Raw genomic sequence first — 16,554 nt, 5'->3', positions numbered from 1 at the left:
GGCTATTGTGGACATTGCTGCTATGAACATTGGGTGCATGTGGCCCTTTTTTTCACTACATCTGTATTTTGGGGGTAAATACCCAGTAGTGGAATTGCCGGGTCATAGGGTAGCTCTATTTTTTAAAATGACGGAAGAAAACCCATCACACTGCTTTGTGGTCCTACTTTATATTATAAAAGGTTTATCTAAATACAAAAATGCTTTTTGGCTCTTTCTAAAACTCTATGGAGCATTTTGTGAGAGAGAAAATAAGACTTATCAGGACTTGTAATTTCATGCAAATTATTTTGGGGAAGTCACTGAATTTTTGCCCTCCTTGGATGGTAACTACAATCGTCAAAAATCTGTAGTTCTTATGAATCTCCAAAGATCCTTAAAAGAAGAGGGCCTGGAGGCTACTGTCAGTTATTTGTAAAAAGCCTATCTACCTTAAAGTTTTAAAAGCTAAAAAAATAATAACTATTATTATTATTATTATTATTATTATTATTTAGTCACTGTTATCTTCTGAAACCTTGGAGTAAATAAAATATTTATGGTAGCAAGGAGGCCTCAGTATGAAACGGAAGGACTTTTAGCAAAACAAGACCTTAATAAATGTTTTCTTAAAGTATTGGAATAAAATCTCCTAAAAACAAAGATGTTTGCTCAGCAGTGCTGTGGGTAAATGATTAGGTTTTGCTAAATAATTTCCCATGACCATACAGAGGACCATGACAGTAATTCACCAACGTAGGCACTGCCATTAACATGATCTTTCTTTGCCAATATCGTAATTCCATAAAAACATTGGTAATGTAATCCACCCTCACGGGATACAGACATTGTAAAATGAAAGAAAAACTTCCATTCTTATACAAAAGTATTTCAATCTTACAGTTTTGTTTTGTTTTGTTTTAATAATTTGGAACTTTCTGCCTTTTTTCATGAAAGAGTTAAAACCTATGAATTTACCTCTGAGTAAGATCTTGGCTGAAGCACATCAGTGATCTTAAGTTCTAAATATTTTGGAATTATTTTACATTTCCTCCTGGGTTCCACAGCTGGATGCATTTATGTTCTCATTCTAAGTAGTTGGAAATATTTGTTATTAATTTGGGATGTGGTAAAAAAAAAAAAAAAAAAACATGGTGCCCTTTAATACTCTTTTTTCGAGGAATTTACTGTTTTTCTTTGTACCTTATCTATGCTCAACTCTTTTAACTGCTATATATGCTTTAAAAGGTGATATAGTCTCTGTTTATGGGACAAAGTTTAAAGTATATTTCTGTTGACGCAACCCTATTACTTATTCTTACCTACTTCACCTATCAAACTGACAGTGAGGTGACAAAGTTGTTATCTACGACTCTTCTATCTACATCCTCTGTATTTACAGAGTTTTGCTTACATTTTAATATCATGCACTTAGAACAAATAATTTAACTGTTATATCTTCCATGTAATATATTCCTTTTGTTACTACTGACTGCATACTTTTTCTCTTGTCTTTCGTCTGAAACAAATTCTGCCATTTGTGTTGTTTTCATATTTATTTTTGCCTAATTTTGTTTGTTCATTTTCAAATTTTAACCTTTCTGGGATAACTTATAACAGGACCCTTCCTAGTAAAGAACTAGGATTCTGTTTCTCAACCCTCTCTATGTTCTTTCTTTTAGACTAAGGAATTTATCCCATTGTATTTATTGTCATAATTGTTTTGTTTGGTCTTGCTTCTTCCTACTTTTCTTTTCTATTGCTCTTTAAACATTTTTTTTCCCCATTTTCTTTGCAGGGAGGGAATGTTTCTTAGTTAACTTTGCATATTAGGATCTAATCCAGTGCCTGGCCCATAAGTATTCACTAAATGTTTGTGGAATGAATTAATAAGTATAGTATAGCTGGTTTATATAATGATATGAAAGATACATACATAGTGATTAATTTTATTTTTGAAGCATTTAAAAAACAATATTAAACTTTCAAGATTAACAGTGGGATAATAAAGTTATGCTCCTCTTTACTGAAAATGAAGAATTTGGCACTTTTGAATTCCTCTTGGCAAATCTACTACTCTAATCTTTGTCAATGTAAGTCATATTTATTATCACCACCACTTTCTTATTTTTACAATACGGAACATTTGTTTCACATAAAAAGTGTAGTTAAGACAATTATTTTAGATATATATCTTTTTATTTAACTTGTTTCCATTTGCACTTCCAGTCCATTCCAGCTATGATTTCCTCATTCTTGACTTATTTTATTTCTCATTTTCCTGGCAAATATCTTTAATTATGATGTTCGGGGAGGTATCAGGTATCAGGGTTTCTAAATCTTTGCCCATGTATGAATATTTTCTACTTCTTTCCAAACTAGATGGCCTACGGGGGTGTGTCAGAGTCTCCAAACCTCACGTCTCTCTGGAAATTCTGACAGGATGGCTTTAGGGTCATGCTTCTCACCCCTCACCCAAGCGTGTCTGCTAAATTCAGCACTGTGCTAGCTGATTAATACCTATCAGGTACACCTCAAAGAGGTAAAAGATTGAGAACCAGTCTTTGATTGCTGAGTGTCACTGACAAGGTGGAGGCCAAGTTTTGTTTCTGCATGAGTAACCTGACGTTCCATTCTGAGGCATCTGACCAGGCTGGGCCAGAGCCATCTCTGTGGCTAGTGCTGAACAGCACGGGGGATGGCAGCCTCTCCAGAGCCGAGGTAGTGAGGAGGGAGCTGTCAACAAATGTTCTCAAACATCAGTGCTCTTATAGAAGGTGGGGATGCCAGGCCCCTGGAAACCACACTTGTCCACCACAGGCAAGCTGATGGGAAAAAGGATTTCACTAAACCAAACATAGATCCTCTGGGGGACATCTTCTCAGGATTCTTATTCAGAGTTTCTAATTATGTGACTTAAACCTAAGGGACTAAATTGAGGTCATTTTCTCCATCTTGTGTCACCTTTTTTCTCATGTATCTAGGTCTGTTCATATGATGTGGATGATATCTATCAGTTATATAGAACAAGGATGTTAGATCATGGTTTGTTTCTTTCTGAAAGGAATTGGAAATTTGAAGTGTATAAGATTACCTTCACTTATATATCTATGTTGTCCCAGGAAGCAGACTTCCTGTGCTAGGCTGGGAGTCCTGGGGACTAGGAACTTCTCCAAATTCACTTCACACCCCTAAGTGTGTCCTCATTTCAATGTTCTTATTTACACAATATGGAACATTTGCTTCATGTAATGAAAATGTACTTAAGACAATTATTTAGATGTACATGTACATCCTGTGCCACAGACTGAGTTTAATATTAATTGTAAGTCATTTATTTTCGAAGGGAAAAGGGTGCTTACTGGTGGGGCCTGCAGGGCTAACTGGAAGGGGGAAACACCTTCCAGGTCAGGCCCTGAGAGCATAGACAATCCCCACAGTTGTCCTCACGCTTGCTATTTCAAAACTGAGGAACAGAAAAAAAAAAAAAAAGAGCTAAGGGAAAATTCTTACAAGAACAGATGAGTAGAAAAAAATAGTATTAAAAAGTGTTAAAAGTATTAAAAAGATCTCTGGAATTAACTTAAAATAAGTAACTAAAAGTATAAATAATATCAACTAAAAAAATGACTTCAGCTAAAACAATTATGTTCAAAAGAACCCATTAAGGCTCTGTGGTAGTTGAATACTGTCTATTTCCTACTCTGCTAGACTGACCACGTAAGTGAAGAGTTTCCTGCAAGGATGCCGCATGACATCTGTGGATAGTGAAAAAAGCCAAAGGTAATACCGTGTTTGGGCATTTTAAACTCCAAATGTCCTGTATCATAAGTCAACAGGATTCCCTAAATGTTATCCAGACTTGCTGCTGACAACTACATCTTTTCCCAATTCTATAACATACAGGTGTTTCTATTTTTAAATCAAGGACAAGGCTTTATTTTTACCCAAACAAGTGCACTGGTTCTTTTTTTCCAGCCCATTGTTATAAAAATCTGTGATAAAGTGCATTTACTTTACCTCTAAGCTTCTGGCAATCTACAAATATTACTGTAGATTTCTGTATCCTCCAAATAGCCGATCAAAATAAACAGAACACAGCTTTTTTTAAGTTGTAGTTTTAAAGTAAAATAAACAGTTGTAATCATAAGAAAATATCCATTTGGTCTTTAAAGAGAAAGGAAAACAGTCTATGACTCTGTTTCTCTGATTTTTTAGGGAGGTGGATCTTTCTGCTGAAACGTGAGAACAAACTCTTCTGAAGTAATCTACAGAAGGGGTGGGCAGACTGGCTAGTACCACCTGCAAGGGACAGGAACCCAGAGATGAGGTGTCCTGCGAAGAGATTTCTGAGGCTGTTCAGGCCAGTCTCAAACTCAAAATGAAGGGCAGAAGAGGCAGATTAAGAAATGGGGGCCCTGGGGCACCTGGGTGGCTCAGTGGGTTAAGCCTGTGCCTTCGGCTCAGGTCATGATCTCAGGGTCCTGGGATCGAGCCCCGCATCGGGCTCTCTGCTCAGCAGTGAGCCTGCTTCCTCCTCTCTCTGCCTGCCTCTCTGCCTACTTGTGATCTCTCTCTCTCTCTGTCAAATGAATAAATAAAATCTTAAAAAGTAATAATAATAATATATTTAAAAAAAAAAAAAGAAAAAAGAAATGGGGGCCCTGGCAATATCCCCAACACAGAGGCTTCCTCTGGCCAGGGCTTTTTTTCTTTTTTAAGATTTTATATATTTATTTGAGAGAGAGAGAGAGAAATAAATTATATTTATTTGAGAGAAAAAAGTGTGTGAGGAGGGGCAGTGGGAGAAGCAGACTCCCCACTGAGCAGGGAGCCTGACACGGGACTCAATCCCAGGACCCCAGGATCATGACAGAAGGCAGACACTTAACCGACTGAGCCACCCAGCCGTCTTCTCAGGGCCTTTTGATGCTTCTAATCTTGTTTCTCTTTTCATCTACAAGTAATAGAAAGGACATGGAAAAAGATACTTGCTTTGCAACATCATGGCAAAAAAAAAAAAAAAAAAAAAACCAGCTGTAGAAAAACTTGGCAATTTTATAAGAAAAGACAGGTTCATGCTGTCCATCTCCCAAAATTAGGAAGAGAGGCAGCAAGGATGATCCTGCCCCACCATGCTTTGGAAAAAAGTGAGTATGTCCATCAGTGCATCTTTTTTTTTTTTTTTTAAGATTTTATTTATTTATTTGACATACAGAGAGAGAGACCACAAGTAGGCAGAGAGGCAGGCAGAGAGAGAGGGGGAAGCAGGCTCCCTGCTGAGCAGAGAGCCTGATGCGGGGCTCAATCCCAGGGTCCTGGGATCATAACCTGAGCCGAAAGGCAGAGGCTTTAACTCACTGAGCCACCCAGGTGCCCATCTTTTTTTTTTCTTTTTTTAATATTTTATTTATTTATTTGAGAGAGAGAGAGAGACAGTGATTGCAAGGGAGAGCTGGGAGTAGAGGGAGAAGCAGGATCCCACTGAGTAGGGAGCCTGATGTGGGGCTCAATCCCAGGACCCTTGGATCATGACCTGAGCTGAAGGCAGAGGCTTAACCACCTGTCACCCAGGTGCCCCCATCAGTGCATCTTGTTGAGGTAAGAGGGAAGAACCAGGTAAAATATTCCAGAAGTTTCATCAACATATAACCATCTTAGCCATAAAGAATTATACTAAATATAACATAACTGAAAATCAGCATTTCTAAGCATTTCACTTTCAGATTTAATTAACAAGTTAATCTATTATTCTGATAAGATTCTTTTAGCTAATGAAAAAAAGACACACACAAAAAAAGACAGAATCTGATTTTGCTTTATTGAATACTACCCCATGCCCAGTATTTACAGATGTAATTTGATGGAATTTATAAGACTACAAGTGAAGCATTTTAAAAAGTTAATCTGAGATACTCTTAATGGAAATCATCAATTCATATGTGTTAATACAATAACTAATTAAAAATTTTCAGCCATTATCCAATGTGGTTCAGTTCATAAAAACTCTATTTTCAAGAAGAGAGAAGTCTGAGGAAATAAGAAGGATTTTCAGAAAAATATTTCCATATCTAGTCACAATCTTCCAGTTGTTCTGTAAAAGAAATCAATAACGATTATAGACATTCCGACCACCATGAATTAAATATAGATTTCTCAACTGCATAACTCTTTTCCTTAATGCCATATTTAGCTTGAAGCATAGAAAAACTATTCTTCTTTTATCATATTTTCAATAGGTTTACATATTTTTTATGTTTAAAAAGAATCATATATCCAAATTTAAACCAGCACCTAAACTCTGTGGCCACACATTGTGATAATGATTACCTTGACTCTCCATTAGGGAGAGTCCATGGAAGGAAGAAGATGGACAAAAGAGATGGTATTCCTCTAACCAGTCCTAAGTGTGACTTACTGTAGAAACCAGTTGCTTTCACAGACATTAAGAGGACACCAGATACATAGCATCTCCCTCAGTGTATCTGGAAGAATACCGAGGATGTGTTGACTAATGGCTTGAACTTATATCTGGTACATTCTCAAAATAGAACTGCAAAAAATGGAAAGGGGGGGTGTCATAGTGGCAGATGGGAGGGCACTATTTTCTCTATCTGTACAAATTTAAAAGGTATCTCTCTGGTTTTCAATGGCCCAGGTTTACTCCTCAGACACGGAATTCAAGAATTACAGTAATTCTATCTTTAAGAAGTGTGGGCTTATGTTATTACACAGAGCCTGGTCTCCCCTTTTTTTAAAAAGATGACAGTTCTTAAAAATGTATTATTATTTCTATTTTTTAGACAATCTAGATATTAAAATGTAAATATCACACGTTAATACTAGAATATTAAATGTAAAATTTAATTCCAGCTATACGTTTCAAAATGCCAAGATAAAATAAGGCAGTGTGTCAGTGATAGCAACTCCTTTCTATATTAAAACCTGAAAACTAAACAGTTTTTAATGATATTCATTTTTGCTAGAAAATCACTGCTGAAGAGGCAGATAAGATAGAAAATCATAACAACTAAATGTCATTATCCACAATTTAAAAACATTCATTTGTCAAAAAAGATTCTGGAAATGGTGGTGGTGCTGGATTTTCTTTTATGTAAAAACTTCCCTATACATGATAAATAGGTTTTCTGCTCAACAAACCTATTTTCAGATAATATAAAGGCAAATTTCATGTTATGGATCATCATATAGCTTAAATTCACTGGAGTCCCAAACAATGTTGCTCAAAGGAACATTTTTCAGTAACAGAAATTAACCCTATTCATGAATAATTTAAATGGCCAATAACAATATACAGAAATGAGGCTAAAGTTGGAAGAGTGGAGTAAGGTATATTTGCAAGCAAACCACAGCACAGAGTATCTTCGTCTTCATTGATTACTCCACATTAATATATGTACACATCTGTTTTATGGATATCAGATAAATATATATCTGATGCGTTTCTATCAAGTGTAAATATACCACTATAAATTTCCATTTTTTTTTCTTCAATCCACTTTTGTTCTGGAAATTGCCAACACGCTGATGACTGCAGCTCTTGGTTAATGGCACAGTCATATGAGTGACATACACTAGCTTTGTCAAAATGCAAGGCTGACTTACCAATACAGTCAATAGTTGATCATTTTTCGAAGTGCATCATAACACTTCCATTTGTCTGGGATGTAGAATGGCTCGAAGATGTGAGGAAACGGTGTGTCATACCCACATACTCTTGATATAGGAGCTTCTAGGTTCAGGAAACATTCTTCCTACAGAGAAGAATACAGATAGTTCACTTCAAGAATATTTCTTTCTATTCAGAGAGATGAAACATTTCCACTTGAAATGTAATCCTAGAAAGAGAAAAAAGAAATGTAATTCTATCCAGGGGCATTAAAATAAATCAGTATATCATAACGTTAAAAAAAAAAGGTTAAAAAATTAAGTGACATACCAAGTTTGGCATGATCCCAGTTTTATTTAAAATGTCTTCATACATACATGCATTTATGTCTCCATGCATAGCTCTGGTTTAATCCTCTCTGGGAATATACCAAATGTGTTGTCCTATAAATTCAAATATAGGGCATGACAAAATTGTAAGAAAATGCTCACAGGAAATTCTGCAGCTTGAAATTAGTGGTGGCATATGTTTTCTCTTGTTTCCTGTGCTTTTCAAATTTTATATATAATGGACATGTATTATTATCATAATAAATGTTTCTAATTGCCCTACAGTCAGACTGAACTTCTAGCAGTTACTTAACCATGTTCTGGATTCTCTCATGGCCAGGCTTTTGTAGATGCTGATGGTTCCCTGGCCAATTCCCAGCCCAAGCCCATTGCTCTTTGCCTGACTGCTGTGTGCACATCTCTCAGATACCATGTTAGGATTTGCCTCTGCCAGGAAGCCTTCCCTGGTGGCACTTGCCCAACCCCGCACCACTGACAGAGGGGTTTCTGCCCCGAGCTCTCACAGTACTGAACTGAGTAAGATCCACTGTAGTTGCTCAATTATCTGTCTCTCCTGAGAGACAATGAACTCCATGAGGCTAGAGGTCTGGTTCAAAAATATAAAATCCCAACCACACTTGAGGAATCCTACAGGAAATTATCTTCAGAGGAAAAAAAAAACATTAGGTGACAAATTCAAACTTGAAAATAATTTTTAGAGAGTTCCAAAAAATCTAAAGACAGCTATGTGACTAAACTGTTCCTATGAAAATGATATTAACGTTACCCCTCACAGCTATTACTGCAAATAAAATCTTAGGTTTTTGCTAATAGTTGCCAGAGGGGAGGAGAGTATGGGGTTGGGCGAAATTGGTGTCAGGGAGAGGGAGATACAAGACTCCAGTTATAGAATGAGTTAAGTCATGGGAAGAAAAAGCAAAGCACAGGGAATCCAGTCAATGATATTGTAACAGCGATGTAAAGGGACAGACAGTAGGTACGCCTACAAAGAAATAGCACAATATATAACTTGTCAAATCCCAAGTCGTACACCAGTAATATTGTGTGTCAGCTATACTAAAGACAAAAACCAAAAACCAAAAAACCTCACACAACTTAAAGTTTTATAGGCATCTACTTCCTGCATTACTTTGCTTTACAAAGGATTTGAGGTCCACCTTTCCTTATATATTTTACTTAACTGTATTTTATTTTATTTTAATTGGCTTCTTAATACCATTCTTTATTTTGTTTAAGTTTTTATTTCAATTGCAGTTATGGTGTAATATGCATTTCAGGTGTACAATACAGTGAATCAACACCCGTACATCACACCAAGCTCATCACAGCAAGTGTCTCCTTAATCAACTTCACCTATTTCACCCACCCCCTTCCCACCTGCCCTGGTAACAATCAGTGTGTTCTCTATAGTTAAGAATCTGTTCCTCAGTTTGCCTCTCTCTCTCTCTCTCTCTCTCTCGCTCTCGCTCTCTCGCTCTTTTTTTTATTTATTTATTTTTTTGGGGGGGTCTCTTTGCTCACTTGTTTGGTTTCTTAATTTCTACATAGGTGTGAAATCCTATGGTTTCTTCTTTTCTCTATTTCACCTAGCATAAAACTCGCTAGCTCCATCCACATTGTTGCAAGTGGCAACATTCCTTTTATGGCTGAGTAGTATTCCTGTGTGTGTGTGTGTGTGTGTGTGTGTGTGTGTGTGTTCACTCTTTGCAAGATACACCTGTGCGTTTGCATGAGCATAGAAAAAGGTCTGAAAGGTCAGACTTGAACTATTACTAGTGGTCACCTTCTGAGGCCAGGAGTGGCAAAAAGGTGAGAAGGGCTCTGGTTCATACTTAACATGTATTGTAATAGTTTTTATGAAACTATTTGTAATTAAATGTAATTTACATTTGTAATTAAATGACACTGACATAAAAGAGTAAAGAATACTTTCTTGTGTGAATAATGGTTACTATTTTACATTAGTTTCGTAACTTTGTATGTAGTGTTTCCTTAATTTGGAAACAATTATTCCACATTAAGTGGAGTGAAAGGATTTTAAATCATTACATATAAATATATAAAGCATATTTTAAAAGTCATGGAAGAAACTAAAGATGTACTAAATGTTGGCTAATTGGCTAAATTGGCTATTTAAATTAAAAAAATCATGGAAGATAACAGATACATAACAGAGGACTATGATTCAATTTTATAAGGATATGCCCTGACCAATTGAAACAGTTTGACATTTTAATGCTTTGCTAACTGAAATATTATTAGAGAGACTGGCATTATTCCCTCCACAAACTTGTGTTAAAACGCGTTTTAAAAAGACCGGAAAAAAAAATGCTTGGGTCAAGCAGCTGCACAGAGTGAGTTCCTAATGGACTGTTTCATACACAAATGATTTGTGTGTGGCTATATGTTTCTCTGGGCAACCATCAAAACAGGCATCCTTGTTCAACCTGTTTTTTTTCATGCAGAAGCTGTACACACACACACACACACACACACTTACAAAAAATATTTGAATCTCAATGGCAGATTTGTAGATCAATATACCAGATTAACCCTCTGGGAAGTATGTATCTCTATTTTATACCGTATTATAATACTAGAACTACAGTAAACGTGTACCCTGAATTTCCAAGACCATCCAGATTAATTGTATTCTTCTTTTCCACTGACTGCATAAACATACTCATACTTTAAAGACTCTGATGATCTTTAATTCAGAAATAGTAATCCACATAAAATTAGGAAGAAATAACGACCTCACCCACAGGGTTGTGAGGGTTACAGGTCATGGCCGGCACAGGGGCTAACGTGGAAGAGACCATTTTCTGGTCTCTCTCCTCAGAGAGCGTATATATGGACCAGCTCAGTCCACAGGGAACCATTACAGATGTGAAGGTGAGGTTCCAAAGCATACAGTCTAATATGTAACCAGGGACTTCAGAAGAGAACCCAGACAGGTGCCAAGAGAAAACTCTTCTCCAGCTACTCATAGTCCAAAGTTTCGCCATAGATCCCGTGAAAGAGGGCTGGAACCCTCACACTAGACCCCATGAGGGTTTCATACATTTTGTTGTAGTGTGTGCTTTCACATAAACAGTCAGCTTAAGGAAAAATAGATATTCCTTCCAAAAGACTATTGTCTGAAATTCAAGTATATGGTAACCGAAATTTACTTTTGAATGTCTTTTTGTCATTGTGAGACTCCTCTTTCTAAAGCATGTTAATAATAGTAACCAGACAGAATTATATGTAATGAATTATATTTTATCTCATTTAATCATTCTCACAAATATATGAGGTGGATATTATATTCCATTTCACAGATGAGGAAGTCAAGGTGAAAGAGCCTGGCCCAGGTCAAACAGCTACGTACACAGCCAATTAAGATTCCAACCTGACTACCAACCCGTGTTCCCAGTCATTCATCTGCAAAGTGACTGTTGAGGATAGTAGTAACAGGAAAAAAACTAAAATAAAATAGGTAAAATGGTAAAACAGAAGGCAGGTGGGGATTAAGGTTTTAAAACAGAACCTCAATAGAAATAAGGAGTTAAATTGAGTCTAAGATGCCTCTTCTGGGTATATATCAGGAAGGTAGAGGCTAAGACATGTGAAGGTGTGAGCACACACTAAGCCTTGAAGAAACACATAGAGCAATAAACAGATGGTCCCAGGTCTCAGCAACCTCCTGAGCTGTCCTAAATGATTTAAATAAGCATCACTCAAATTGTTTATATATTAGTCATCTAGGTTGCTATGTGCATTATAACCAGAAAACGAAGCTGAGAGTCTGAAATGATGATTCCAAATCATAAAAACCATAAATGCAAGCAACATAAATTCTTTATTTGCCTATATTCTGCAACAAAACAAAGTTTTAAGTGTCTTGTTCAGATTGCAGAGGAGAGAGCCTGTATATTTTTTAGCAGGTAAGAGAGAGTAAATCAAAATTAATTACAAAAGGACCCGCTGTTGTTTTAAGAAAACTAAAATTATCAGGTTTCCAAAAATTAAGTGTATTGCATTTAATCCTGTGTTTTGGTGAACATAATACCGAGTATATACTGTGTGTATGTAAATGTGTACAGATTAGGAACTTTCATTCAAGACCTCCCAGCACTTAACCACATCTCCCCCATTAGAGTTTTAAGTACATCAAGCATAAATTCTCCCATCACAGGAATTACAGCACTGAAATCAGTTTCAGGCATTCCTCACTGTGCCTTCAGTCACTCTCCACAAATCTTTTCATTGTTTTTATGGCAAAGCTGTATGATATAATCGATACAGCATGGAATCTGGAATTCTATTTAAAGGGAATCTTTGTTTTCCTATGATTTAACTTCTCTGAGCCTCTGTCACTTAACATCAAATTAGGGACATTAAAAATTCTGCTGTTATATTATCCTATTGTCTTGTAACACTATTGTTACTAGAAGCCTACTTGCCCCTCTAGATCGTACAGAGTGTCTGAAGAGGACCTAGTTTCAAGCTTGACATATCGTAGTGTTCAATAATTGCTAGGTTTTTATTTCCCTCTTGAGATTTCCCAAGTTATAATAAACACTAGGTGTGTGAAATCACAGATTAAACCATCAACGAAGAAAAGATTCTGGTGTACAGAACGGTCAACTCGGAATGGCTACCCTTGTTGGAGACTTACTAAGCCTTTAAAAATGTAAGGAAATACCACAAATAAGTACGTGTCCTGTGAGGAGAGGGTGGGAATCACTGAGGTTATGAGGAGCCAGGCTGCCCTAAGGCCTCTGGAAAAGGGAGGGTCCGGTGCTGCCCCCTGGTGGGGTTCAGGGAGCCTGGACACAAATTGCCAGTTCCTGGGGCTGGAATGATAGACAAATTGTGTGGCTAGATGAGGAAGTCAAGAGCTCTGGAAACAGTTAAAAAAAAAAAAAATTTACCTCCCCTCCCCAAGAAGCACATAATTTCCAAGCAATGCTCCTATAGCAAATTAGGCTGTCGGTTATCTACTGGATGGTTTCAACCAGAAGAGTCCAATATAATTTAATGTAACCAAAGTATAGACACTTCGAAAAACAGCCAAGAATAAAAGACCACTCAGTATCATTTAATTTACTTTTAAGGCAATCATTTGGTCTTTATTTTTTAATTCAAGGCAATCCCAAGCTCGGATTTCTTTCTAGAGACAATTCTGGAAAAATTTTTATTCGGTTCTTCTAATGACAGAAAGTTGGAGACAGCCTATTGTGTTAGACCACATATTACCTTGAGTTGGAAGACTGTGAAGAAAAGTTTAAAGTGAGATAAGAACACTTTGGGTCTTTTATATATGTTCCTACTTTTCATAGCTGACATAGGCTGATTAAATTACTTAAGTTTCCCTGCAAACCTAATTTTTCTAAACATTCAATGGAAAGTCAGAAACAGAGGATGCTGTAATGAGAAACAAGTCGAAAAAGGCATACATTGTCTATGGGATTACCTGATAAATCAAAAATTTTACATTCTTCCTTGGAATAAGGAGAAACATTGGCTCACAACTTAATTCCAAAGTAATAACTTGGAAAATTATTTTTTTTTAAAGATTTTATTTATTTATTTGACAGAGATGACAAGCAGGCAGAGAGGCAGGCGGGGGTGGGGGGAGCAGGCTCCCTGCTGAGCAGAGAGCCCGATGCGGGGCTCGATCCAAGGACCCTGGGATCGTGACCTGAGCTGAAGGCAGAGGCTTTAACCCACTGAGCCACCCAGGTGCCCCGGAAAATTAATTTTTAAATTATTTTGCAAACAAAAAGTTTCACATCATATAATCATTATTATGCCACCAACAACCCATTTAAACTATGAGAATATATTTTGTTTCCAAGAGGAGATAAGATGCAGGTAAATTAAGCTCTAAATGTAGTGAGCACCGAACAAGATGTAGAGGTCATAGAGTTATCCTTTCTTCTCTAGGAGAAAAAAATTTAAGAAGCAACTTTACAGGATTTGTGGATGTGTTCAGTTTTAAACCTAAATTCCAATACCATTTAGTCCTAATTTAAATTGTTAAATTAATAAAAACAACAGAGATTTCACTTCTAAGTGCAAATAGTCATCTAGAGGTCATAATGAACAGTGCAAGAGTTAAATTCTAAACATATGGGGAAAAAAAACACAACATACCAAATGATGCAAACTTGATAGCGATAAAGTCAATGAACTTAGAGACTTGTATTTTGATTATAAGTTGAATAGTCTTATCTATGTAAGGCTAGACATCTCCCAGCTTCCCAATACTATCAGAGAATATTTGTTTTAAATTTGTTTTAAATCTGCCCTGAAAACTTGCCCATAGCCAAAACATGAGATTCAGCAGATGAGAAAAAATTATTCTGGTGTCTTGAATCATACTTCCTTAGCAAATGAGTCACAGAAACCTGTGAAGGCCCTATGCCAGCAGCTCCAAATTAATTTCATTACTGAATTAAATAAATACAACGTTTGCTAATCTAAAATATTATTTTTCATTTAAGCTAATGGTTTAAATACTATGTTATCATGTTTTTAAAACTTAGCTTAGAAGACACAGTAGGCTGTACTGATTTTCTATGCAGCACAAACCTATGAAGTTAATTCTTCAGACAGCACCGTCCCTAATCTGCCCTCGAACATCAAAACTATGCTTATTTTATTTTTCCAATACCTAGGCACAGAAGATGCATTCAATAAACGCTTGTTGATATGAGGTCTCTTGCTTTGAAAATACAGTGGAACCAGTGGAACTAACTGAAACAGTATATGAAAAATAGCATTTTATCCAGCTTTCTCTAACACCTAAAACATTATAGTGAAGCCCACCTATTTCAGCAAAGCTTCTAGGTAAAATCATAATCTTGACTAAATTAAAAGCTGAGATCTCTCTGACTTAACTTCACTGAAATGTCTTCAGTATCTGAGCACTTTAAAAAAAATTCCATTTCTTCCTCTTTAATGCAAATTACTAGCAATCTGGTACAATTTTTGTTTTCTGTGATTTCTCTAGCTAAAGAATGGGACTGAATTCTAAATGAGGATTTTCATTTAAATTCAAATTCCATTTTTAAAATGGACGCTTATATTCTGAAGTTAGAAATACTATATCTGAACTAAATGGGTTTCCCCGCATACAATCTAGCTACCTAAAACAAAGTTGGAGTATGATATTAAAATGTGCACAGAAATAATTCGTGGCTCAAATTCTATAGTTGTATTAGAATATAAACAGGTTAATATAAAATTAACTGTGAATCTCCATAGATTAACTGTAGAAACTGAAGTAGAACAAATTTTAAAATCAAATGTAACATTAAAATTAACGATTTATTACATCATAGGGATTTTTCCTCTCAGAATGATGGTTTTGTAACTTTCACTGTTTTAAAATCAGAAACAAGTGAAAGTAAGTGATAACTCATTTCTATCACTTATAATGTTATCTAAGATCACTGTTTAAGAAAGTGCATGTGTTTGTTATGGCCCAGGGACCATATTAACTACTTTATAGGTATTAACTCATTTTGCTTTTCATAAAAACTAAATTAGCAGCTGCAAAGGCAAAAGTCGCACCCCATCCAAACCACTTTGGTTTCCCAGGTAAAACCTGTCAAGGTCTGGTTCGGCTTTCCAGCCTTCCCCCAGATACGGTCTGGAGCTGTGACCCACAGCTGCCGCGCCTTTCACCTGAAGAGCACGGGCGAGAAGCAGCAGCTAAAAAAAAGTTATTTCTCCCTTCCAAACTCCTGCCCATAAACATCGCTTTTATTTGCAGCCCTTGGTCTCCAAAGATGTCCCGAGGCTTTCAAAGTTCAAAAGCTAAAGTTAAAGTTCTTTTCAGACATAACTATAGGCAAATTCTGACATTTACCACATACCGTGGCTACCATGCTTTTGTTAAAACAATTTATATTCAATGGGGTGGCGGGGGGAGAGAAAGGCAATGCTCTCAAATTTCCACAGACGCTGGAGCTTCTCAAATTTTATAGTTCAGAATTCTTCCCTATAGAAGCAAGCATCGGCAGCAGCAAAGTTGGAAAGTGGAATTTCCTGAGAATGTGGGTGCTTAATGATAAACATAAGCGACTTGCTGCACCAGGGTCATCTCAGGAACAAACTGCTCTCTGTCAGGTAGGATTCTTGCTTTTGTTTGGCAGCAGGAAACTTCAAATACAACTCTTAAGCAACTTTCGATGATCTCACAAAGCATTTGGTTTTTCTGACTGTTGTTTTTTTCCCCCATAAAATTATTCCTATAGCATTCTCATACCACCAAATGGTGCTCAGAAGGCAGAAATCAATCCTGGCTGAAGCAACCTGATGATTCTTTTGTCTCGTGACACAGAAAATATATTCTTTCAGAATTTGGGAAACTGAACCTGCACTAGGAAAATCTCTATTAGGATTCGTCACTGTCCCAATTCTGCAACCTGATTTTAAGTTTCAACACTGGTCACAAAACGAAACTACTAGAATAAAGTGATTTCCCCCTATCTGGCACAATCTTTCTAAAAAGTTTGAGAAGCCGGATAAAGAACTGATGGCTAAAATATCTGTTATTGTACAAATGATCTCTTGTTACGATACAAAGTTTGTTGTTTG

General features: G+C 36.5%; 1 protein-coding gene across 1 annotated transcript in view; it reads right to left on the bottom strand.

The window, feature by feature from the left end:
* Positions 1 to 5,782: 5,782 nt before the first annotated feature.
* The window catches only part of LOC116862671 (2-oxoisovalerate dehydrogenase subunit beta, mitochondrial-like), a 142,586-nt gene continuing 131,814 nt past the window's right edge, over positions 5,783 to 16,554 (bottom strand). The window contains exons 4-5 of the mRNA XM_032850033.1: positions 7,606 to 7,754; positions 5,783 to 6,073 (exon numbers count right to left, since the gene is read on the bottom strand). Of these exons, the coding sequence (XP_032705924.1) occupies positions 7,614 to 7,754 (141 nt within the window). The 3' untranslated portion in view covers positions 5,783 to 6,073; positions 7,606 to 7,613. The remainder of the gene's footprint in view (positions 6,074 to 7,605; positions 7,755 to 16,554) is intronic.

The sequence above is a fragment of the Lontra canadensis genome, unplaced genomic scaffold (assembly GCF_010015895.1).
Source record: "Lontra canadensis isolate GAN:19392208 unplaced genomic scaffold, GSC_riverotter_1.0 scaffold295, whole genome shotgun sequence".
Taxonomy (NCBI): Eukaryota; Metazoa; Chordata; class Mammalia; order Carnivora; family Mustelidae; genus Lontra; species Lontra canadensis.
This window is presented reverse-complemented; position numbering and strand designations above follow the sequence as displayed.